This window comes from Canis lupus, chromosome 13 (assembly GCF_048164855.1).
Source record: "Canis lupus baileyi chromosome 13, mCanLup2.hap1, whole genome shotgun sequence".
Classification (NCBI taxonomy): domain Eukaryota; kingdom Metazoa; phylum Chordata; class Mammalia; order Carnivora; family Canidae; genus Canis; species Canis lupus.
The window spans coordinates 42,173,078-42,198,309 of record NC_132850.1 but is presented as its reverse complement, the minus strand read 5'-3'; the positions used below and the strand labels follow the sequence as shown (position 1 = coordinate 42,198,309).

At 39.5% G+C, this 25,232-nt stretch overlaps 2 protein-coding genes and 1 long non-coding RNA gene across 7 annotated transcripts in view; 2 read left to right on the top strand and 1 right to left on the bottom strand.

Moving 5' to 3' along the window:
- Positions 1–6,428, top strand: part of NUP37 (nucleoporin 37) — a 41,816-nt gene extending 35,388 nt beyond the window's left edge. For both annotated transcript variants that reach the window (XM_072773368.1, XM_072773367.1), the window contains 4 exons: positions 3,142–3,323; positions 3,805–3,855; positions 5,587–5,680; positions 6,165–6,428. In XM_072773368.1, the coding sequence (XP_072629469.1) occupies positions 3,142–3,323; positions 3,805–3,855; positions 5,587–5,680; positions 6,165–6,278 (441 nt within the window). In that variant the 3' untranslated portion in view covers positions 6,279–6,428. The remainder of the gene's footprint in view (positions 1–3,141; positions 3,324–3,804; positions 3,856–5,586; positions 5,681–6,164) is intronic.
- An 8,446-nt stretch (positions 6,429–14,874) lies between these two features.
- Positions 14,875–20,703, bottom strand: LOC140602981 (uncharacterized). The gene is made up of 2 exons (XR_012005995.1): positions 19,141–20,703; positions 14,875–15,289 (listed from the first exon to the last, which is right to left on the bottom strand). It is a non-coding gene; the product is annotated as an uncharacterized lncRNA (long non-coding RNA).
- WASHC3 (WASH complex subunit 3) overlaps positions 19,973–25,232 on the top strand; it is a 44,827-nt gene continuing 39,567 nt past the window's right edge. For 2 of the 4 annotated variants that reach the window (XM_072773357.1, XM_072773356.1), the window contains exons 1-2: positions 19,973–20,139; positions 20,772–20,870. In XM_072773357.1, the coding sequence (XP_072629458.1) occupies positions 20,089–20,139; positions 20,772–20,870 (150 nt within the window). In that variant the 5' untranslated portion in view covers positions 19,973–20,088. The remainder of the gene's footprint in view (positions 20,140–20,771; positions 20,871–25,232) is intronic. The other 2 variants (XM_072773358.1, XM_072773359.1) reach the window with 2 other exon arrangements.

Sequence of the window (25,232 nt, the reverse complement as noted above, 5' to 3'; positions counted from 1 at the left end):
CTGTACTGTGCTAAGACTGTTCTGAGTCCTTTACATATATTAAATTATACCATCCTCATACCACACTATGAAATAGGTACTGTTATTAGCTCCATTCTTACTGATGAGGATGTGAGGTCACTTGCTTGAGATCATACAGCAGAGCTAGGACCCAACCAAACAAGGTCTTTTCTAAACCACCTGTTTGGTTGCCTCTCCTAATTTAGGACCTGGCCCAGATGAACTTTGCCTGTCCACAATCCATAATTTATACCTGAAATCCTTAAGATTTTTAGAGTCAGGCTCGAAATCTCAAATATTTTTATAAATTCTGGTAAGGCTCCCTTGGTCTCCTCCCATTTCCACTGCTTCCCCACCCTCAGCTATATGTATGTAGCTCACCAGACCATTCACCGATATTCACAGTCCAACTTGCAATAAGAAATACATGTGCTCTGTAGTCAGACCTTGGTTTAGGACCTGAATGCAGTTGCAGGCTCTGCCTCAGTCTCCTCCTCTGAAAAATGGGATTAATAGTAATTTCTTCATACAGTGATTAGGAGGCTCAATAAGACAGGGCATATAAAAGCTCAGTGTTGAATTTGATCTTGTCATATATGTCACTGACCTGTTGTTATTGTTAGTAGCATTAGTATTATTTTAACATCCTGCCTATTAAAGAGTAGTTTTAAGTTCTTTCTTTTCTATTAAGAATCCGGTAATTGCAAAGACTACCAATATTCTACTTATAGTCTATGGTCCTTTTTTTTTTTTTTTTTTTTTCATAATTCTCTTCTCTAGATGGGAAAACTCTTTTTTATTATTATTTGACAGAACACCAAGCAGAGGGAGAAGCAGGCTCCCCACTGAGCAAGGAGCCCCACGTGGGGGCTCAATCCCAGGACCCTGGGGTCATGACCTGAGCCGAAGGCAGATACTTAACTAACTAAGCCACCCAGGTGCCCTGAAATGGGAAATTTCTTGATATCAAGGATCATCTCTTACTTTTGACTTCTGTTGAAATTATCATTGTATTTTGCATAAACATATATAATGTATATATAGTTGATCTTCATTATTCACAGATTCCATATCTGCAAGTTTGTCTACTCACTGGAACTTATTTATAACCCCAATATCAGTACTCATGGCATTTCACAGTCACAGACATGCTCAAAGTAACAAGAAATTTGAGTTGGCCAATGTACACATTTCCAGCTAAGGCTGAATGAGGCCAGTGCTCTTGCCTTCTTGTTTTAGTCCTCATACTCTAAAAAAAGTGTCCTATTTGTGGTCTATTTAGGGCTACATTTTTGTGCTTTTTGTTGGTGATTTCACCATGTAAAATGGCCCCCCAAGCATAAGTGCTAAAATACGGTCTAGAATTCCTAAGTGCCAGAAGGCTGTAATGTGCTTTATGGAGAAAATACATTGTGTTAGATAAGCTTTATTCAAGCCTGAGCTAGAGTGCTGGTAGCTGTGAGGTTTGTTGGTTTTTTTGTTGTTTTTTTCTTTGTTGTTGTTGTTTTTGTTTTTTAAGATTTATTTTATTTGAGGAGTGAGGAGAAGGAGAAGGGCAGAGAAAGATGAAGAGAATACCTCAAGCAGAGTCTGTGCTGAGTGTGGAGCCTAATGAGGGGCTTGATCTCAAGAATCTGAGATCAGACCTGAGCCAAAACCAAGGGTCAGCCACTTAATTGACTGCACCACCCAGGCACCCCAGCTGTGAGTTCTGTTAATCAATAAATATGAAATATGGTATTTTTAAACATACATAAGACAAGATTATATATTGGTCAGCTGACAAAAAAATACTATGCCCAGAGACTCACAAGAACCCAACCCTTTATTTCCTCTAGGATCAGTGTTCAATATTCACTAATTCCTTGTTTGCAGCAACTTAATAGACTCTACCTACCCTGAATAATAAGACTCAAGTCTGTGTAGACAGTGGGGGAAGGTAGAGGTAGATGCTTGGTGAGGGTCTCCTAGATGATGAATAATAGAATGATTGCCAGTGGTTCTGAGCCAGACATGATATCTTATTAGAAGTAGTAACAATACTTTTAAGGGTTTAGAAAAGTACTGTGATATATAATATTACTTATAGCCAGAAGGAAACATTTTGAGTCTGATGTAATTATCTAACATTTCACAGAAAGGAAAAAAGCAAACTCCAGGTCACTCAACAGATTAGTAGCACCCATGATTATTGATATTCAGTCTCTCATTCTTTCCAGGCTACCACTGGTACTTCACACCTTCAGGAATGTTTTCACCTTAATATAATCAGAATTACAAGACCATTCTGTAAAAGTTAGAACTTTACAGAAAACAAAGTTTTTAAAGCATTTTGTTATTTTATTTGGGCAACACTTACTTACCCATTCATAGTGATCTCTTTACCTTAACTGCCATAAGTGAGTATCCTAATGCCTTGCTTCTTTGAGTCTGAGAAATAAACTTTTTCACATCTTAATATTTTGTAAGATTGAAATTTATCTTATAATCATTTTTGCATTGATAAAATATTTCTTAGATACGAAGGGAGGGAAGGAGAGGGGAAGGAAGGAAGCAAGCAAGCAAGTTCAACATCTTAAATCAGTAGTATTTTAGAATAAAGGAGAAACTGAAATAAGAGTAACTACTATTTATTGAGTGAGTGGCTAACATTTGTCAAGCATTGTACTGGGTGCTTTACATATATTGCTTTTATTTTTTTTTTTTTAAGTGATCTCTACAGCCAACATATGGAATTCAAACTCTCAACCCCAAGATCAAGAGTCACATGCTCTATGGACTGAGCCAGCCAGGCGCTCCCATGTATTGCTCATTTAATCAGCACAAAAATGCTGTAGCTATTCTTATCCTCACAAATCCATTTTAGAAAGGAGAAAGCTGCCAATCAAAGATTTGTAATTTGGCCAGTCACTTAGCTTTTAAGTGGAGGAAGCAGCCATGTTCCTCACACTATGCTGCCTTCCATTCTGGGAACAAATTCACACCTCATAAGGATGTGTAAACATAATATATCTCTGTTGAGAAATACACACTTAGCTCTCTATCCTTTCTAGACTACTTAACTTGAAGCTATAGCTTTTCCCAGAATAATTCTTTGGGTTTATTTTTTTTTTATTATTATTTTTTTTTTCTGTCTTACAGCTGATGGTTGCAGAGAAGAATGGAACAATCCGGTTTTATGATCTTTTGACTCAACAGGCTATTTTATCTCTTGAATCAGAACAGATGCCATTAATGTCAGCCCACTGGTGTTTAAAAAATACCTTCAAAGTTGGAGCTGTTGCAGGAAATGATTGGTTAATTTGGGATATTACTCGATCCAGGTACTTTCTTAGTATATTTATCTGTTGCTTACACAAAAAGTCAGTGGCTATTGCTAAATGGTCCACAGAGCCATTCTTGTCTCCCTGAGCCTCACTGTAGAGCAGAAACAAGTCTCCTGCAGAAAGAACAGAGCTATTGGTTCTTACATAACAGAGATATATGCCCAGGCTTTGCAGGTTTACGGAGAGTAACTGAGGAAGAAAAATGCAAAGGAAGAAATCTTTGATCTGAGCAATGTTTATGTTAAAAGAAGAAGAAAACCATTGACTCTATTGAACAATGGTTCTATCATGGTTCTAAATCAGATCTGTGTCTCTGTCATATTTCATTTATGTTAATCCAGTGCTTATTTGGAATTTTGTCACAGTTTAAGTACATTGGGCATTGTGTCCTTTAAAGAAGAAATACCATTTAAACCTTAAGTTCCTCTACTTGAGACCAGCACATAAATTCATAAAATACAAAAATGTTATCTTTTAGTTATCCTCAAGATAAGAGACCTGTCCACATGGATCAAGCCTGTTTATTCAGGTAATGTACCATGTTTGTTGGAGTTATATTTGATTTTTTTATTTTTTTAAATGTTGTGCCACCATCTCAAATACTTTCCCAATCTTCTCCTTTGCATTGAGGTATTGGGGGCGTGTTTTTGTGTTCCTTTTCTGATTTTTTTTAATAGATGATTATTTTGCTTTCTTAACTACGTCTTTGCTTTGGTCTTTTGGTCTGGGTGAGGGAGTGGTTTGTTTTCCAATATTTTCTTTGAAGAATTTTTTTTCCTTCTTTGAAGAATTTTATAAAATACAAAACACATGGCCATTCCACTAATACCACTCCAACAATTTGGGTTATATACTTATAGTTTGTTCTGATAAAGATGTAAAGTGTAGGTGGGCCCGTGTTTATGCACGGGCCTGTGTTTATGCACTTAAAATCATGTAAACTTCATTATTATGCTTTAAATGAGAAAACAGTATATTTTGTATCTGTGACTTTTTTTCTACTTTAATATATACATCTGAATCTTTCTCATTGATTTTTGCATAATATTCCATTGCATAAAGTAGTCATTAGGGTGCTTTTAACTTCAAATAACATGAAAACTACTAACGGAGACTAAAACCAGTAGTACATTTCTTATAACTCCAATAAAATTATAGGACTTGGGGACACCATCATTTTTTGTACACCTTATAAAAAAATATATTCAAGAAAATGTAAGAATGCCATAGATTGTAAGGTGCACTCTGATTTCAGAAATGTGAGCACATCACAGAGATGTAAAGGCTTCTGAAGGAGGCAGTCTCGAGGATTGGCTTTAGTAGGTCATCACTGCCAAGAGTTCAGCCCCCTCCCTCTCCATCCATCCACCACAGCCTGGCTTCGGGCTTGTTGCTTCACTGTCATGAGATGACTACCAGAGTTCCAGGCATCATAGCCTTGTACAAGCTTGTCCAAAGTACGAGGAGAGGAAGGAGCACTCTTCTCTTATTAGGAATTGTTCTCATTGCGTGTCATCCCTTGGGGTTGAACACACTGTCAGAAAGTAGTTGGGGTTCAGTTAGCTTGAGAAAATGTCAGAAAGGCTATTGGACAACAACTAATGTCTGCCCATATAAAAATATTAACTAGACTTTAGCCTTTTCTCTTTTTCTTCTTTTTTGTTTGCTTTTTTTCTTTTTTGGTCAAAAAAATCCTTTGTTTTTTCTTATTATCTTCCCTTTTGCACTTATTACAGTACTAGGCATGTCACTGAAGCTATATTAATGCTTTTTGATTCATTAATTCACTGTGTTTCAATGTCTGGGATATTTTGAAACTTAAATATTCAAATATCCAAATATTCTAGTTGTTTGTATTCATCCCAAGGAGTTTAAATGCATGAATTTATCACTAATTTTATAACGAATGTCGATGAGAACGTTAAGTTTTTTTTAATGTATTGCACCGTGAAATATTTTATATTTGTCTGATGCCTTGTTTATATCTCCTACCACACTGCTAGCCCTTTGGTTATAAGAACTGCTAACTTTGTGTAACTTTGGAACTTAACAAAGTGGCACGTGGTAATAAGCGTTTAATAAATATTCACAGAATGAGAAAATATTTATAGCTAACTTCCCTGAAATTTCCAGTCCAATTGTAAAGCTGTATTAACAATTTAGACTTATAAAACTATCGGTTTTGTGCAAAAAGGAATAACTTGTTTAGAAAAGCTTGTAGTTATCTCTAAGATATATGCATATTTTTGTCTTTCCTTAGGTGGTCCACAATTAATGAGAACTTGTTTGCAACCACTGGTTATCCTGGCAAAATTGCAAGCCAATTTCAAATTCATCATTTAGGACACCCTCAGGTAATTTAGGGGTTGTTTTGTGGCATGTGTTTTTAAATGTGTGTTTTTTACTTTTTTACTCATAGCCCCAAATTTGTAATGTGTAACTAAACACATTTATGAATGTCTTATCTGCTTAAATTGGAAAAAGAAAGAATCTTTTGATGTTTAAATTGCTGGTGATAACAGACTTGTTGCCATTATTCATGTAAAAAGCATTTTATTTCTTTTTTCATTGAAATATAATAATTTTGCTTGCTTGGTTTAGGCTACAAAAATGTTTGAGTCTAAGCTACAACAGTTTTCATAGATTATTTGTATCCTTCATTCTAGCCAGCTGCAAACAAATAATGCGTGTGTTTCACCTATGAGGAAGCAAATTTTTAATTCTATTTCCACTATGTTAACCAAAAACAATTTATCGATGCATTTCTTATTTTTGAAGGGTAGTTTTACTTATCATCTTTGGTGATTTATTAAGTTTAATTCTTCATGTATTTTGTAGCCTGTCCTCATTGGTTCTGTAGCCGTCGGATCTGGTCTTTCCTGGCATAGAACTCTCCCACTGTGTGCAATTGGAGGAGACCACAAGCTGTTGTTTTGGGTAACTGAAATGTAGAACAAATTTTCTCTGTACCTTAGATACATAAACTCTGTATTTTTAATACATATTTTGAAGAATTTCTTATTTTTATATCAAATATACCGTACGCTCTAGAAATGTCCCAGTTGTTGCTTCTGTTAAATAAAATAATGGTTTGAAAAATCATTTTCCTTCTCTGTTCTGTATGTGTTTCTGTGCGTGCATGTGTGTGTATATATATGTATATACATATATATACACACACATATATAAACATATGTACACATAACACACGCATACATTTTTTTAAATCATCTTTTAAGACTATAATTGACTCAGCAGCTCTAGAAAAGAGATGACTAAGGAAGCATATGTATTTGTGATTTTTCAGAGGATTATCCAAAGTATATCCTGTCCTCTATACTTGAAATATATACTGTTTTCCTAATTCTCAGAGACACAAACATTTACAAAAGGTAAAGGTCTTTCATTTCAGTGTTACTCTGGAAGTGGTTCCATGTATATGTGTGGGTGTATGCATTTTTGTTAGCAGTCTGTATGTGTAAGGCTCTTATAATTTCCTCAGTAATTATAAAAGATTATTATTCAATTTAATATAAAGAATGATTTTCATTTTTTAAAAATGTGACCAATTTACTCAACCCTGTTTACTATATGCAGATTTCTTTTGACTAGACATCTCAACATTCTTAGAAGTTCTATCTGGTGTATAGAATAAAGCTTACCTTGAAAAATGGATTATAATTTACTATCTTGACAGCCTCTGCCTTTTATGAATCTTCACCATTTTTACCCCAGAAACTGAAATGTTTTTGAGATGATACCTAGTGTCAGTAGAACTCTTCACTGTCTCAAAATCCTTGAAATTATCATTATGCAAGGCAGCCATATCATGTTTCTGTGACACATCATGTTGTAATCTGAAGAGTATAAGATTATAGTTCTGTTTATCAGTCAAGTATAGAGAAAAATTGATTCCTACAAACTCTGCGGCTGTGTGAGTTAATACCCTCTACAGCTGCATTTCCTCTTGTAAAATGGAACTAGGAGTCACTGTCTCGTGGAGTTATTGTGAGGGTTAACATGAATAAAAACACCTCTGATGGTCTATCTCATGGTTCAGGGATTTGTAGGTATTAATTTATTTCAGAGATGTACAGTTCTTATTTTTGAGGAATTTAGGTGTTATATTTACTTAATAATGCCATTGAATTTTTTTACTCAAGTGTTTTATTATTCATAAGATGTCTTATAATACATATCTTATGGAATCAAGAAAATTAGCTTTAAGAGACAAATGTTGCAGATAATTTTAATGCAATAAATTTTGTAATTATGTAGATGTTTAGTATAAACTGTTACTGCTTAAAGTACAGATGAGAAAAGTGCATAGCATAACAATTTCCAAGTCAGTTATTTGATACAATAAAATATTACCAAATAGTAGGAATAGTTTACCCTTTCATAAGCAGATTGGAACTTAAGACAAAGAGCAGGGAATTTTTATATACTTCCTTTTAACAATCTCTGTGATGGAACAGAGAACCCTCAATAGCATTAGGATAGGCAAAAGAATTTGTAAAAATTTGTCATTTCAGGATGTGTCCCCAAAATAAGGGGTACATACATATTTAGATGACAGATTGAGCCAGTGTATTTGAAAATTGTTTAGCCTCAGGAAAGTTGACTTAGTAATTGAATGGGTTGTGATTATAATGGAGATTCTTTTTTTTTTTAATTTATTTTTTATTGGTGTTCAATTTACTAACATACAGAATAACCCCCAGTGCCCGTCACCCATTCACTCCCACCCCCCGCCCTCCTCCCCTTCTACCACCCCTAGTTCGTTTCCCAGAGTTAGCAGTCTTTACGTTCTGTCTCCCTTCCCACACATTTCTTCTCCCTTCCCTTATATTCCCTTTCACTATTATTTATATTCCCCAAATGAATGAGAACATATAATGTTTGTCCTTCTCCGACTGACTTACTTCACTCAGCATAATACCTTCCAGTTCCATCCACGTTGAAGCAAATGGTGAGTATTTGTCATTTCTAATAGCTGAGTAATATTCCATTGTATACATAAACCACATCTTCTTTATCCATTCATCTTTCGTTGGACACCGAGGCTCCTTCCACAGTTTGGCTATCGTGGCCTATCATGGAGATTGAAAAGGTACGTTGGCCTTGTATTTTGGTTGTTTAGGAAATGGGAATGAAAGCTTACCCAAAAATAATTTGTCTGAAGAAGTAACCCAGTAAGACTACTATGTGTTAAGGGAAGCTGTCCTGGGAAAAGATAGCCCACGGGGTCCTATAAGGACCAAATTTGTGGATTTATGCTAATGAGGTGGGAAGTGTTACCCTTAAAATGAGAAAATGGTTGTTTCATTTGTAAATTAATATGATGACTCTGGTGACACTAAAGTCTCAAGAAATGAGAGGGATATCTTTACCTCTTAGCTTCAGGAACAGTATTCAGGTTATCCTGAATAAGCATTTGTTAAATTTTACCATGTCCAGTTACTTTAAATGATGTAATGGCATTCTTTTTCCTTAGAAAACTTTGTTCTTGGTAAACTGTGTTTAAATTAGACTAACACAGGAGGCAGTATTTAATGAAAAATTTTTATTGGGCATAACTTCTAATTCCTGATAAATAACATGAGTTCTGATTTTGTGTATGTGTATGTATCCCATACACATTTTTAGTTTTTCCATGTTTCTGTATATCTAAGAGGACTTCTGTTGAAAATAAGCTTTCCTGAGGATTGTTTCACTTACAAACATTGTGGAAAGAAAAAAAAGTTATGTTGTAAAACTCATATTATTTAGGATTATTGAAGCAAAAGTCGGGATATCACAAATCTGCAAGATGTCAGAACTAAATCCCACTCTTTCAAAATGATGGGATCATAAGCCCTATTTTATTTTTATGATTTGGCTTGTACACCATGAAAATTTCAATGTCTCTCCCATGCCAAAACACAAAATCACACACCCATGCACTCCAATTTGTTTCTTTGGTAATTTGTGACTACATATTGACACTGACCTAGAAATGTTCCTGTTGCTGTTTTAAATCTCATGTCAGTGAAGAAGAAATTGAAATCTGGTTTGCACATTTGTGTCTGGTTTTTTGTAAGTGTCCAAAATCTGACATTATCCCAGAAATGCTGATTGGGAAGTTATGAGACAGTATTGTGCCCAAGACTGATTTCTGAGGAGAGAACAAGTATTTGCTCCAGATTATTCCCCATGTTTTCCTGTAGCTCTAAAAGTTAAACTCAACCCAACTTTATATGAAACCCGTAATAGCCTTAGTTTTGAGCCCAAATAAAATGTACAAAGTAAAAATCACCATTATGACGGTCCATTTCCACATATTCCTCATGAGAGCATAGTCAAGTCCTCAGAAGCAACATTCTGTTCCAATAGATCTTTATCAAGCTGTCGGTGTGCTCAGTAACAGGGACAGGAGAGAACACTCTGTTTCTTTAATCTAACACCTTGCTGATTCAAAAACATTTATTTTAACAGGCATTGGGAAAGAATTTCAAAACATCTAACATTTGTTTCTAATTATAAATTTAAAGAAATATGCCTTGTAAACCATAGGTAGAAGTTTTCTTTTGTTGTTGGTATTAACATGACCTTAATTTATAGCAACCATGTGTCAACTAAGCACAGTAACACAACAAAATGATTAGGATATCGGCTTTGAAGATCTAATTTCACAAAAGGAAAAACAAACACACATTTGACGACATATCCATTACTCAGATTCGACATAACCAATTTCTTTCGCATGCATGGACACAGACTTCATGGGAAATCAAAAGCACTGAATTTCCTTTCTGACCTTTTCAGCTGTTCTTTGAACTACCTTAGTAAAAACAATTGTTATGGGACTCTCTGGGTGGCTCAGTGGTTTAGCTCCTGCCTTCCGCCCAGGGTGTAATCCTGGAGTCCTGGGATCGAGTCCCACATTAGGCTTCTTGCATGTGTCTCTGCCTGTGTGTGTGTGTGTATGTGTGTCTTTCATGAATAAATAAATAAAATCTTTAAAAAAAAACAATTGTTGCTTGTATTTAGGATCAAGTTACATTTGCCTGGAAATTTCTTTGGATAGGCCTATTTCTGTTTAACTTCTGTGTTTGTTATATTGCTATTTGCCTTCTCAACTAATTTTTAACAGAATACTCTTACCTTGGGACTTGTAACACTTATGTAAGCTTATAAAATCCATATGAACAATGGTAAGTAGAAGGAGAGGCCACCAGGTTTCTCAGCATTTGCAAACAATTTGAGTAACCCCATAGATACAAGGATGTATAAAATAAGCATTTCTACCAATTGCATTTTCAATGCTAGAATGAGTTGGCTCCCTGTTTCCTTTCTTTACAGTAAAAGACAATAAATGCTGCTGGTATCTTTGCTCCTAATGGTGGTTAAACACAAAACTTTGATCTTTCTTATAAACACAGCTGTTGTCTTATTACTGAGCCAAATTCAGACAAGATTAGACTCTGGCCAAAATCACAGTTAATCTCTGCAACCATCTCAAGAGCTTTCTAATGCTGTTTTAGGAAATCTCTATTTTTGAGACAGTGTATAAAGGAAATAAGCCCCAGAAAACTAACCGCTAAGTATGCCAGAAGCAACTAGTTATAAATTATGCCACAGTGATAAAGAATTGGAGGCTGACTAAACAAATTAATTCATTTTGGTTCATTATCACTTAGACCTATGAAACTGTAAGAAATGACTTTGTTAGTTGACATTAGTCTAAACCAGACCAGTAGAGGTTATTTTTTAAAGAACTTATTTCTACCATCTTTTCTTAGTCAACGTGTCTTTGGTAAGTTGCTAGTTCCTCCTTCCACTAGTACTAATGAAATCTAGGTGTTTATTACAGATAAAATAACTCAGGTATATTTTATAGTAATTATTGTAGAATAGCTCACTTTGGTTTTCAGACCACAAAAAAATGTGTTTTGTTGTTGTTGTTGTTTTGTTTTCATTAAGTTTAGACTTTGGAATTTAAAATACTTTGCCAAATGATATGTCGGGCTAATTCTCATGAGAGTTGGACACTAGGGCCTCAAGCTGTTGTGGACAGCTAATATGGCATTTCTCTCCCAATTGCCTGTTCCAAGGAGAAATCTGTGGGAGTATCCCCCACCTGAAAAGTATAGGACTCTAGTAAGATTTCCTTGGCACTTATTTTGAGCAAGTACAGGACCCAGTCATATATATATATATAATTGCTTCAGAAGTCTTGCCCCATCCTTGCCTTACCCGACAAATACATTAGGCCCCAAAGCCCATGGAGTAATTCTAGATTCTGTCAGTGTTTTTGACCTAGTCTTTTTCCCATCATTCCACCCACCTGCCACAATTACTAAGCTATGTTCACAGGTGTATATAATCTTTTCAAAACCCTGGGTTGTTGCTTCCCAACGTGTTGATGGCAAATGGAAGAGTATGGAATTATTGCAAGGGTTTCTCAATATTGTATTCATAATCACCACTACCAAAATCCTCTTTTACCTTGGAAGCCATGACTTCTTGGGGTCTTGAGATGATATAAACTGCCCCAAAAATCAAACTTTCCCACACAATTCTAGCAGATGTTGATTTCATGTGTTTTGCCAATGGTCTCTTCCTCCCCCCCAAATACCGTGCACAGGCCGTAGGAGGAATGAGCCTGCCAGTGAACGCTTCTCTCCAACAAGTGTCTTTGAGGACCTCATTCAGAAATTTTTTTTAAAGGTTTTATTTATTTATTCATGAGAGACACAGAGAAAGAGGCCGAGACACAGGCAGAAGGAGAAGCAGGCTCCATGAAGAGAGCCTGACGTGGGACTTGATCCCGGGTCTCCAGGATCACACCCTGGGCTGAAGGTGGCGCTAAATCACTGAGCCACCGGGGCTACCCTCATTCAGAAATCTTGAGAGAGTTAAGAAGGTCTCAGATGAAAAAAAAAAAAAAAAAAAAAAAGAAGGTCTCAGATGTATCAAGGTGTTGTGTCCATCATCTTGATATGTGACCTCCAGGTTTGGCCCTGGAGTTCAAATGAAAGCCAGAATAACAATTCCAGTCTACAAGGTATATAAAAGACTTTCTAATGTAGGGCATATTATAGGAAAACTAATAGAACCTAACCTGGAAAATAAAGGGAAGCAAACTACTATTTTGAATGAATATTTGAGATTTTAAGATGGATTTCCCAATATAGTTCACCCATTTCCATTTAATATTCCTATTTTAAATCTTCAACAATATGTATATATTCACTCAGTGAATACTAAATATCCAGCCACAATTATCTGGGGTTCCTCAAAATTTTTTTCTATTAAAAAGGGCTTATTATACTGGAAAATATTGTGAATCACTTACTTTCCTAGACTGACTGGCTCATACCTTCTGGCCCAGTCATTTTTTAAAGGATAATAGCAAAGGTTCTAACATGGTCATTTTGGACTCTAGAAACAAGGCTACAGGAAGAAATGTTGATGTTGAACTTCCAGAGTAGTGTTAAGTGATTTTATGTGGTTATGATTCAAAATAACCTGACCGCTTTAAGAAGTCCAGGTGCTGAGTCATTTACTAAAAGAGCCAGAGGAGGTTAATTAGAAGCAGCTGATAGTGGCATCATCCCCTGCTTTTTTTTTTTTTTTTAAATAAATGGAGAGGGTTATTCTATGAAGAGAACAGAGTGCTATAAAAGGTGTACAAAGCTAAGCAAAGACTCATGATTGAGGCCTACTAATTTATACCCCCACCGATAAGGGAAAAACTGACTCGGTGAATTCAAAGTAAGATACCTTGACAATATAGAAATTGTTAACAGTTACATCTAAAAAGACTGGGTAACATTTTTCCCTCTTATGCTGTTTGCTTTGTTTTCTGATAAATATTTTACTTTTTATAATAAACTCTTAAACAGCAAATGTTAACCAACATGCATAGCTCTTAGATTACACAAGGCAGTGTAAGGAAAGGGAAACTGGCCTCTGATCTCAACGAAATTGCAGAGGTTGGCGATGTCACATGGTCACGAAAAAGATAACAGTAGCATGTGCTAGGAATTAATGAGTAATGAAAGCAAGAGTGTTGTAAAGATTGAAGGAAGAGGAGTGGCTTCCTCTTCAAAAGTAGGAAAGTTAAGACACTTGGAATTCTTGGAGCATCAGTTCCTCTGAAGGGGGTGAAGTGCTTCAGGGGTTGCTGAGCAGGAGGTGTGAGAGTGTGGAGGGGTAGTAATTACACACACCCCTGTCCAAATACCCTCCCGTGGCTTGCAGAGCCAGGGGGTAATAGTTTAAGCAAGGCTCCTTCCCCTCTGATCACTTCTTCAGAAATTGAATGAGACTCTAGACTCAGAAGTGAGGTGCCTTGCTGAAACTATTACCTAAAATCCACATACTGAAAGGTGAGTGTTCTGTTTTCTTAGATTCTGTATTTATCTTTTTAGCAGCCATTCATCACAGGACCAATTATATTAATGTATAATACACATTTTTTTTTTCCTGTATTCTTGCAGCTCTGGCATTTGTGGCCTTGCAGACCCTGAGAGACACCAATCTCCCGTAACTAGCTAATTCCTAAGAAGAGTAAACTAACTGCCTTGGAAGTACATTGTTTCATACACAAACCAAGCAATCTGGAGCCCGTTAGCCCCAACAACCTCCTCATCTAACTCGTATGCCCAGCAGTATTCCCGTCCTGTACCTACCCAGAGCCGGGTACACACAGTGAGGGACAGCACAGATGTCTCGGAGCTCAGCGGAAGACTTCAAACTGCTTCCCCTGCCCTGCCTTTCCCACTGACACACCAGTAAAGACTCTGGCCTCTGCCTTCATCCAGCTCCTGCCTCTCTGCCTCCTTCCCCAGCTCCGCTGTTTCCGCTATGGCCACGTGGCGTGCTGTGCCCTTCTCTGGGGAAATGTAGCATCACTCTGTCATCACTTAGTTACTCCCATAAATTAAAACCGGTGGGTACAAACCACTGGTGAGAGCACCCCCCTCCAAGACTCATCAAAGGAGGGATCCCTGGGTGGCGCAGCGGTTTGGCGCCTGCCTTTGGCCCAGGGCGCGATCCTGGAGACCCGGGATCGAATCCCACATCAGGATCCCAGTGCATGGAGCCTGCTTCTCCCTCTGCCTGTTTCTCTGCCTCTCTCTCTCTCTCTCTGTGACTATCATAAAAAAAAAAAAAAAAAAAAGACTCATCAAAGGAAGCAGGATCCTCACCAGGCTATAAGCTGTCTTCCTGGGGACGGGGACCCCTCTTAAGGTAGCTTTCCAGAGGCAATCCAGCGTCCCACGTAGAGGATATAAGCCTACAACCCAATTCGCTTAACCAAGTCCCAGTTCACAATCTGTAAGATACATAAGTGTTGGGAGCAGAGTGGGGAATAGGGGACATTGGACTTCATTTTCCCGCTCATCCAAAGGAACACTGCACCCCTCTAACTGCTCATCCTGAACCAAGCAGGAAGAGATGCAGAAGAAAAACTGGCACCCTGTTCTCATGGTTTTGCCTACCTAAGAACTTACGATAAAATTAAATTATTTTCTAGCAATCTGCTATGATAACAAAGTTCACTGTCGAAACATCCTCAAGGTTTTTTTATTGAATAGATACATGTGGGTGTTACATTTAGTCTCTGCCCTTTGGAACCAGTATTGATTCCAATCTACTTGTTTTGCCTCCAAAATGCACCACAGCACATGGAATGTAATCCATCTCTGCTGGAAACCCGGAGGAAGGGGTACGCGGCAGAAGATTCCCACTAGCTGGCTGGGACTTGTAGCCACCGGTTGTTTCTGGTCGCCCTGGCAATCCAGCAATCCAGTCACTAAGCTGTGAAGGGCACTGCTGTCAGTAGCCACAGGTGACTCATGAACAGTATTCGCCAGGGATCCCGGGAGGCAGAGAAAAGCTGCCACTCTTCTTTCTGTTAACCAGAAATCACATCCAGCCTTTGGTGTTTTGTTTTAAGAAAGCAAACTGCTCTGAAAAAAAAAAAAAAAAATTGTCAATTGGGCAACTGAGAGCAGGCTCATGTCTCTGTGATTCTAGACGATAGCTGTCCTTGCCTGCTGCTTACATATAACCCATGTAACCAGGAAGGCACGGTCGGGGTTGGTTCTCCTCTGCTCAAGGTAAGCTGGTTCAATGGGTTTACACAGAATTAGGGTGCTGGCCTAAATCAAAGATCCATGGAAGATCAAGTAAGGTGGAAGCACAGGGGCATTAGGCCCAAGAATCACTTGACAGATACTTAAAGATTTTCTTTAGGTCACAACCCCTGCCCTGAATCAACGGTCTAGTAGGGCATTCAGGCAAACAAGTGAGTCTAGAATGTGCCACGATAACATAACACAGAAGACACTGTGCAAGTATATATTCAGAGGTACACTGAGTCCAGCATTGGTGGATCAGGGAACGCTTCTCCTGGGAGAGGATGATAAAGCTTCTGCTACCATTTAGGAGATGGAAAGATGTGAGAAAGCCTGTCACATCTGTGCTAATAAAAAGTGACCAGATAAAATAAAAATCATATTTTTCCATGGGTTGTTAGAAAGCAGTGGGTGGAATAAGACCTTAGTGAACTAAATTCTACAGAGAAGTCTGGGTCTAGGGGGATGGAAGTGTGTAGAGAGCTGTCACATTACCCTGCTCAGGGAGGTCTGGCCTAGCTACGGGTAGGGGAGGAACAAGCCTGTGACACTCTGAGGGACTCTGCAGAGTCAAGAAGAAGCCAGCTGAGATTTTTTGCCAACAGTATAAGCTGGTGGGACAGACTTGGGCCTGGAAGGACCCCAACCCCTCCAAAAAAAATTCACTTGGGCCTCCATCCCACTCCCTAAGATTGTTAAGATAGCAGCAGTAGAAGGAAATACGTCTGGTAAGTAAAAAGAACACTAAAAGTCTTGCACATTCTCATAGGTTTAGGGTCCTAGGCCTTGCTGAAGTTGAACACAAAGGTGAACCAAAATGTTCTGACACCATAGACCATTCCCCTCCAACTCAGACACTGACAAGATCAAAGAGTTCCACTCTTCACAGGAGGTCAGGAGTTGGGCTAACTGCAAGGGAATGCAGTCTGATTAAAACTAGAGCCCAGCACCAGTTCAACTCAATGTGTGAAGTATCTGAAGGCTCAGTTCTTCACTTAATTTCCACTGTTCCTTTTTTTTTTTTTTCTCAGAAGGTCCAGAATAAAAATTAAAAATATGTGACATCCCAAAACAGAGGAAAAAGAACCCATAGTCAAACCTAAAAGAAGCAGACATATAGGTGAACCAGATACTGGAACCATTAGATAAGAATTTGAAAGTAACAGGGGTGCCTGGGTGGCTCAGGGGTTGAGCGTCTGCTTTTGGCTCAGGTTGTGATCCTGGGGTCCCAGGATCGAGTCCCACATCAGGCTTCCCACAGGGAGCCTGCTTCTTTCTCTGCCTGTGTCTCTGTCTGTGTGTGTGTGTGTCTCATGAATAAATAAATAAAATCTTTTTAAAAAGTTGAAAGTAACAATTATAAATTTGTTTTTAAAAATATACAGGGAGGGGCGCCTCAGTTGGTTAAGCATCTGACTCTGATTTCAGCTCAGGTCATGATCTTAGGATTGTGAGATCAAGCCAGGCATGGGGCTCTGTGCTGGGCATGAAACCTGGTTGAGATTTCCTCCCCCTCTCCCTCTACCCCTCCCTCCTCTCTCTCTCTCTCTCAAAAAAAAAAAAAATATATATATATATATATATATGTATATATATATATATATATATGTGTGTGTGTGTATACATAGACACACAGGGAAAGATGGGAGATAGGTGCAAGAAATTTAATTTTTTTAATATTTTATTTATTTATTCATGAGAGGCACAGAGAGATAGAGAGAGAGAGAGAGAGGCAGAGACGCAGGCAGAGGGAGAAGCAGGCTCCATGCAGGAAGCCCGACATGGGACTTGATTCTGGGTCTCCAGGATCACACCCCCAGCTGAAGGTGGTGCTAAACCGCTGAGCCACCAGGGCTGCCCGTTGCAAGGAATTTTAGGAGAAAAACAGAAACTCCTAAAAATGGACATTTTAGAACTGAAGAATCTAGAATCAAAATTTATTGGATGAGTAGTTTCATAATAAATTGAACCCTAGAAAACAAAGTTTCAGTGAGCTTGAAGATAGGTTGATAAGAATTACCTATTCTGGGGAGGAAAAAAAAAAAAGCAGAGCATCAATGAACTGTGGACAGTACTAAGCAATCTAACATACATGTATCTTGGAGTCCCAGAAAAAAGAAACATGACAAAAAAAATCTTTTTTTTTTTTTAAAAATTAATGGCTAAAAAAACCTTCCAAAATTTTGACTTAGAACATCAAACCACAGATCTGAGAAGCCCAGCAAACTTCAAGAAGGATGAACACAAAAAATATTACATCCAAGTACCTTGTAGTCAAAGTGCTGGGAAGCAAGGATAAAGGAGGCAGCAGACAAGTAAGCAGGGGCAGGGGCAGGGGCGGGGGCGGGGGGGGGGGACAAGGGGCAGGCCACAGGCAGGGGACACAGTGCATTTAAGGCCCACAGCAATTTCTGGTTTCAAGAATTTAGAGATGTTCCAGGGCAGGGAGTTAAAAGGAAAGAAGAGTGGGAAGCGAGGTTGGAGAGGTGAGCAAGAGCCAGGCCCAGGCCGCGGGCCTCGTGAGCACAGTACACTGAGGGCAACGAGGAGCTAAACCACATCCCGGGATGGCCAGCACATCTGGTGTGTAAACAGTAGCTACCGGGCCGCAGGTGCTGAGGCTGGAGGTACACAGATGGGGCAAGAGAGGCCACTGCAGGATCCCGGGAGGCAGAGCACGTCGGAAGGTGACATGCGGCCTGAAGGTCACCTGAGCCTTTCGGGCAGATTCAAGAGCAGAGCAGGAGCTGAAGGTGCGCAGCTTGATGAATGCTTAAGCACAGCAGAGGATGGAGTAAAGGGTGACGGTGCAGCTCGGCAGCTTCTCCGGGGCTGCCACCAGCGCCCCTCATTACCTTGTGCCTAATACAATGACTGTCCTCAAACACAGTCCTGATCTTGCCACTCCCCTGCTCAGAGCTCCCCAGGGGTCCCCTCAGGCCTCTGCCTGAAGTCTTCCTGCCTGCCCACCTTCCCCGGAGAGCCAAAGCCCTTACAGTGGACCACGAGGCTCCCCATAATATGTCCCCACACGAGTTTTATCTCCTCCAGTTCCCCACCTTGCTCACTCTGCTTCAGCCACACTGGCTTCCAGGCTGAGATGGCGCTTAGATACATCAGTGTGGGAAACTCCAGGGGTTGGGAAAATGGCAAGGGACTGACAAAGGAAAGACGAATGGCCAGAGAGGTGAGAGGGAAGTCATGAAAGAGTGAATCATGTCTCTCTCCTGCTCAGAATTGTTAACGGCCTCCAGCACCTACAGAAGAAACGTCGTGACATTTCCGTTTAGAATAAAGGTGTGTGTGTGTGGGGGGGAGGTATAAAATGCAGATTTCTAGGCTCACCCCCAGAGGTGCTTGTTTTTCTAAGGTTAGTCCCTGGAATGCATTTTAAGAAGTCCTGACAGCTCCCAAATAGCTGATACAGGTGGTCCACGGATCACACCTCAGAGAAACCTGGAGTCTACTATCAAATGTGGCACCAAAGGCCTTTAATGAGCTGTTCTACTTCTCCTGACTCCTTTCTTACCATTCTCCATTTCTGGAAATTTTTTTTTTTTTTTTCTCCAACAGAATCAAGCAGCTTCACGTCTTCCCTACATACCATACACACCCCAGGACTCTGTGCCTTTGTAGAAAAGTCCACCCCCAACTGTCTGTCTGCATCAACTCCACTCAAGTACCTGCTAAAAGGCTATCTTCTCCGGTTTCCTCAGATTTAGGAGCACCTGTTATCTGCGGTGTACCTACAAGTACGGGGCCACGCACACCCACGTGGGTGCAGATGCACAGCTTTCTCAGCGCTGTTAGCACCTCTGTCTAGATGCAGCACTTCTGGACTCCGTGTGTCTGCCCTCAACTAGAAGTTTTCTGAAGTGAGCCACTATTTCTGCATCTTTTCAGTGCTGGGTGTCCTGGTTGGTGCACAGAAAGGGCTCCAAGATTGGTTGGTGGCTGCCCTGGGTCCTACAGGTGCGGAGCTGCACGGTTAACATGGGAGCCAACATCTTCAAATCCCTGATGCCAAGTTCGGTCTCGGGGTCTGTGTGTTGTACGTTTCCGACGATCGAAGCGGCTGTCACCTCCGTTAGTGTACGCCTCACTTGTAGCGTCTGACTTTGTGTCTCACGTTCTAAAGCCCTAAGGAAACCAGTTCTGTCTCCTCCTTCGGGGCATAAAGAAACCCCTTCAGGGCAAGCAGGCTCAGTATCTGCATTCCCCACAGGACCGAGGCGAGCATCCGACACTTCCCAGGTATATACTTAAATGTATATACTTTTTATTACCGAACGACTTAGCTATTTACCCGACGGTGGAGGGAAGCAGGGGTAACCCCACTCGCGCCGCCCCCTTCTTAAGATCCCACAGCTAAAGCCGCGGTCTGGTCCTACCCCGCGCCTTGCGTCTGACGTCACAGCCCAGACTTGAACTACCAATCCCAGAATGCCGTGCAAAGAGGCGGGCTCTCCGGGAGCGGTCGCGTGATTGGCGGGCGGAGGTGTTTCCTTCCGGTGGGAAGGGCGCTGGGGGGTGGGCCCAGGGGGAGGTGTTGGCACATCGTTGCCGGGTTGGGCGGGCCGGGTTTGGGAGGGCTTTGTGGGCGAGCCTCTGGTCCCCCACCCGCTGACAACATGGATGAGGACGGGCTTCCTCTCATGGGGTCAGGCATAGACCTGACCAAGGTTTGTAAAAGGCCACGTTGCATTCAGGCGCCCTGGGAGGAGGATGGCCACCGGACGCTCGGTCCCAGGGACGCCCCATCTCTCCGTGTCCACGTCCGTCCTGACCCCCGGCCTCTCCGGTCCCGTCCTCGGTGGGGGGAAGCCCCACAGTTCACTGTAAAGATGCAGGGTCCTTCCTGACCCGTCCCAGCTGGTGGGGTGCCTTTCCCGGGGTCAGTCAGGGGCGCTTCCTGAGTGCGGACTCGCTACGCACGGGGTACGCGACGGCTACAGGGGCAGGTCGCGACCTCTCACCTCACCTCTTCTGTTTGATCCCCAAGTGTTCCGTGTGTCTGTGTGTCCTGCCTTTACCTCCTAAAGTTCGCACTTGTGAATCCAAAGCTCCCTCTTAAACTTTGCAGCTTCTGTCATCATCGGACACCACACTCCCACAGTTTAGGAAAACAAGTTCGTGACTATTTCTAGTACTTCGAGTAACTCCTATAGCATAGGAAAGAGGCCTGTTATTATTACATGGCAAGGAGTGTGTGTGTGTGTGTGTGTGTGTGTGTGTGCGCATAGATGCAGATGTCAGTGGGTTTGCATGGTGTACTTTGTCCTGTACAAACCATGTTTGTCTTTACATAACACAGGTGCCAGCTATTCAACAGAAAAGAACGGTGGCATTTCTAAACCAGTTTGTGGTGCACACTGTACAGTTCCTCAACCGCTTTTCTACAGTTTGTGAGGAGGTAGGTCCGGTGATAATGGTTTAATGGGTAGCTCAGGAACCATCTTACACTTTGAAAGGTGGCAAATGAGTAAAACAAGAATTGCAGTCTATGTGTTCATTTACCAGGACCTCTCGCTGTCCAGGTGTCCTGGTAACCTTCCTTACTTAAATCCTGCTCCATTCTGTACCATCAGTCTTGCACCCCACCTCTGCAGAATTAGTTTCTGGAGGCCTTCAGAGATAGTTTACTAAGTCTGTGACTAAAGAGAACAAAAAGGAATTCACAGTCAAAAACATTACTTTGAAATTTGTTTCTATTACCCCAAAGATTTACATTGTTTTCCCTGAAGATTTACATTTTTTTCTCTCAAAGATTTACATTTTTAAGTACACATTATTTTCAGTTTATATTAAAATTATCGGGGCACCTGGGTGGCTCAGTCTGTGATTAATCACTGCTGCTTTGGTTAAGCGCATCTGCCTTTGGTTAGATCAGGATCCAGGCACCTGGCTCCCTGAGCAGGGAGTCTGCTTCTCCCTCTACCCCTCCCCCTCCACTCATTCTTTCTATTAAATGAATAAATAAGTAAAATATTTTTTAAAAATACTATTTAACATTCCTTGATGCAAATGATGGTTGGGGAAGTAGCCTCAAAACATAACTTTAGTATCAAATATCCTTGATATCAAATATCAAATATTATGAAAATAATAAAAATACTTTTAGCAAATAACCAGTTAAGGATTAGGTACCAGGTTCAGGGACCCCTGTTTTTTCTTCAAAAGCCAAAAAAGAGAATGGGAAAGAAATGGAACCATGGGTTTAAATTGGGTTTAAGAAAGGAGAAGGAGGAATAAAATGAGATCATTCACAGGTGAGTCAATAAAAACAGTATTTAGTTCACTGTTTTATTTATAAGGTATAGCTTTAGCAAGTAGTTTTTGTTAGATGAATTCCTATTAGCAAAAATTTGCATGGAGACAGGGAAACTATTTTCACATGTATAGCATATGTTATTTTTGTCTAAATTAGCAATCTCTAGCCAAAATCTCTTCTGCCTTCTCACTAAAACAAAAGTGAAATATGATAATTGATAGAGTCAGGGACTCTGTTCCATGTATTTTATCGAACAGGCCCAGAAGTTAGGTGCTTGCTCCCATGAGTTTTATCGTATATTGCTGCCTCTCTAAATGGGATATAGAATCTACTGACCACAGAGCAGTAAACCAAAGATTACTGGATTTAGTCCCTCACTTTTTATACCAGGATAGGCAGGGTGGAGAGAGAGGGTTCAAGGATTGTTAGCAGAGAGGAGCAAATATTCCATCCCCATACTCCTTATCACCAGATTAAAAAAATAAAACAACAACCAGCAAACACACCTATGAAGGCAACTCAGTTAAACTGCCCTGAGACAGGGGCAGCCCCTTACTTTCCTAGTGTTTAGTAATTTTCACTGCCTGGATAGTGAATCCTATTTACTAAAGACTAGATCAAATATAACTAATCCTCTCCTGTTTATTTATTGCCTACGTATTAGCAAAACCACGTGATTCACTCTTTAACCCCCTTCTGTCTCTCTCTCTCTCAGCTTCCCCTCAACTGTTTTGAGTGTCTCACTAGTCCCTACTTCTTCTCTTCCTTAAACCCTAGAGAAAAGTTTGTTGACCAAAAACTCGTGAAGTTTGAAGGTAGTTTATTGCCACCTTCTTCTTATGGATGGTAGTCTAGGGTTGACTCTAACTCATTATTTGCAAATTCATATTTTAGCAGTTTGGATATTTATGTCAATTGTTGACTGGTGTGATGACACTAATATTTATTGTCTGCTTATTCTGTGCTAGGCATTTTACTAAGTGTTCTACATGTATTCAATCATCACAGCCCAGCCCTTTGAGAAAGGTCCAATTTTCTGTGTTTTAGAAACACAGAAATTGAGATGTAGAGAGATTTAAATCATTTGCTTAGTCCTTATTCATTCATTCAACATATATTTGTGTGCATAGTATTTATAGCTGGAGTCACTACTATTACTTGTGTGGACAAGTATTACTTGTGTCCACACTCACATAGAAAGTAACAGAGTTGGGGTTCTAATTCTGATCTAATAACTGGAAAAAATAGAAGTGTTTCACTGTTCTGTTACATTACACCTTCTGATCTGGTTAGGTACTGCAGTGAGCTATTTAAAAATTTGTTTTTTTTAGATTTGTATTCTCTTCTTTGCTATGCCATATTCATGGATGTGATGTCTTTTTTGATGTGATAAATTCCGAGGATATAATGTATGTATTCAACATCAAGTGCCATTTTTTTTCCTCGAGTTAAGATCAATGTGATTTTTCAAAATGGGTTGTTTGTTGATAGCACCTATTAGACCTATAGTCCTTGTTTAGTGAAAGCCTTAAACAAGAGCCAAAATGTATTTTCTCCCTCAGTAAAAAAGGAAACGCAGATGTTATTTTTTGAATTGGAAGTGAACTGTGACAAGCGGGGGGGAAGGAAACCTTTGTTTGTTGTTTTTCACATAATTTGATTTGAACCAAACCCACCTGTAACAACTTCAGTCACAGCTAAACTCAAACTGGAAGTAAATTTGAAACAAATGATTAGGGCTCTTTCTTCATCAATAATACTGGTTTTAGAATTCTCTAATAAAGAGAAAACTGTAGAACTTCACTTTTTAAAAACTTTCTGGATACCAGGGTGCTTTGCAACTCTTTTAATGACTGTAATCAGGGTAAGAAGAAAGGTTGGAAGACAGAGAAAGGAAAGTAGTTGAATCAGACTCAAGTTACAAAGTTCTTCCTTCACAAATCCCAGTAAGCATTTCTGTTCTGGGCCTAATCAGAAAAGTCTTATGGTGGTCCATTGGGTTTGCAAATTTAAAACAGGATGGGATGAGGAGTGCAATGCAAGTTCTATGCCTATTACAGATAAAACTGAGCAGAAATTTAACCTTATAATGAATTTTAAATTCAAAGCTCCTCTATAAATAGGGCAATCATATGTGTTATTTTGACTCCAACTTGTAACATGTCTAGAATACAGAGTATTCAGCCAAGTTTAGATACTCTAAACTGTTTCTTTTTTCTAAATTCTTTAAGAATAGAAAAAAATACTGAGAATTTTCATATAACCTAACAAAATTTTATAGTGCTTATCTTCTGCATCCAATTTTTAACCCCGCTCTTGGATGTAACCTTCAACCAAATAATCTTGCTTAAAACTGTATTTACTTCTACAACTTTTATAACTGCTTTTACAACTTTTACAAATGCTGGGTTTAAGTGTCAGATGAAAATTAATAAAACCATTGATTGCTTCCCTTTCTGGCTTATAAGATGTATTCGACCCAGTGTGATATACCAAGAGATCCATTATTTTAAAGTATTGTTTCTCTTTTAGAGAATTGGATATGCAGACTGGATATTTTACAAACCTGAAAAGCCACAGTGTTTTATTTTTGTTTCCATGTTCAGCTGTTAACTCCAGATTTCTTCCTTTCATCTTCCTTTTCACTTTAATAAAATGCATTGCCTTAGAAATAGGTGGATGATAAATCAAGAAATTTTCAACTTATCTGGCAAACTTCAGGTACCTTGCAAATTCCCTTATTGTCCCAAACCAAGATATTTCAAGTTTGCTTTAAATGCTTATAAAGATAGGATGGTTATGTGGATGGAAAAACTGTTGTTTCAATTTCTTCTTTCTGCTAGAACTTTCGGAGGTGGGGACAGTTACCGTCATTGATCATGTTATTTACCCATAGTCCTCTACGGTTTAAGCAGTGGTTCTCAACCAGGGGACATTTTGCAATGTCTAGAGATGTTTTTAACTATTAAAACTGGCATTTAGTTTGCCTGGGTGGCTCTATTGGTTAAGCATCTGCCTTCAGTTCAGGTCAGTTCAGTTCAGTTCAGATTATTTTACTTGTGTGAAAACTCAGTTTTCTCTCTAAAATTGGCATGATAACAGTTCCTGCTTTATATGTTTGGTGTGAGATTTCAAATGATATATTGTATGCACAGTGTAGCATAGTTTACAATGATGGTGATTATTGCCTAAAAGTACATTTATCTGGGGCCACCTAGGTGAGCATCTGACTCTTGATTTTGGCTCAGGTCATGATCTCAGGGTGGTGAGATAGAGCCCTGCATTTGGGCTCCTTGCTGGGCCTGGATCCTGCTTAAGGTTCATTGTCTCCCTCTCCCCTAACCCCTCCCCCCTTTATCCGCTCAGGCGCCCACTCTCTCTAAATAAAGAAACAAATAAATAAAAGTACATTTATATAAAGATATCTAAACAAAAATTAATTTTTAATTCATCTTTTTCTGTTTTTATTTTAATCAAACCAATATAAGTATTTTTAGATAAGCT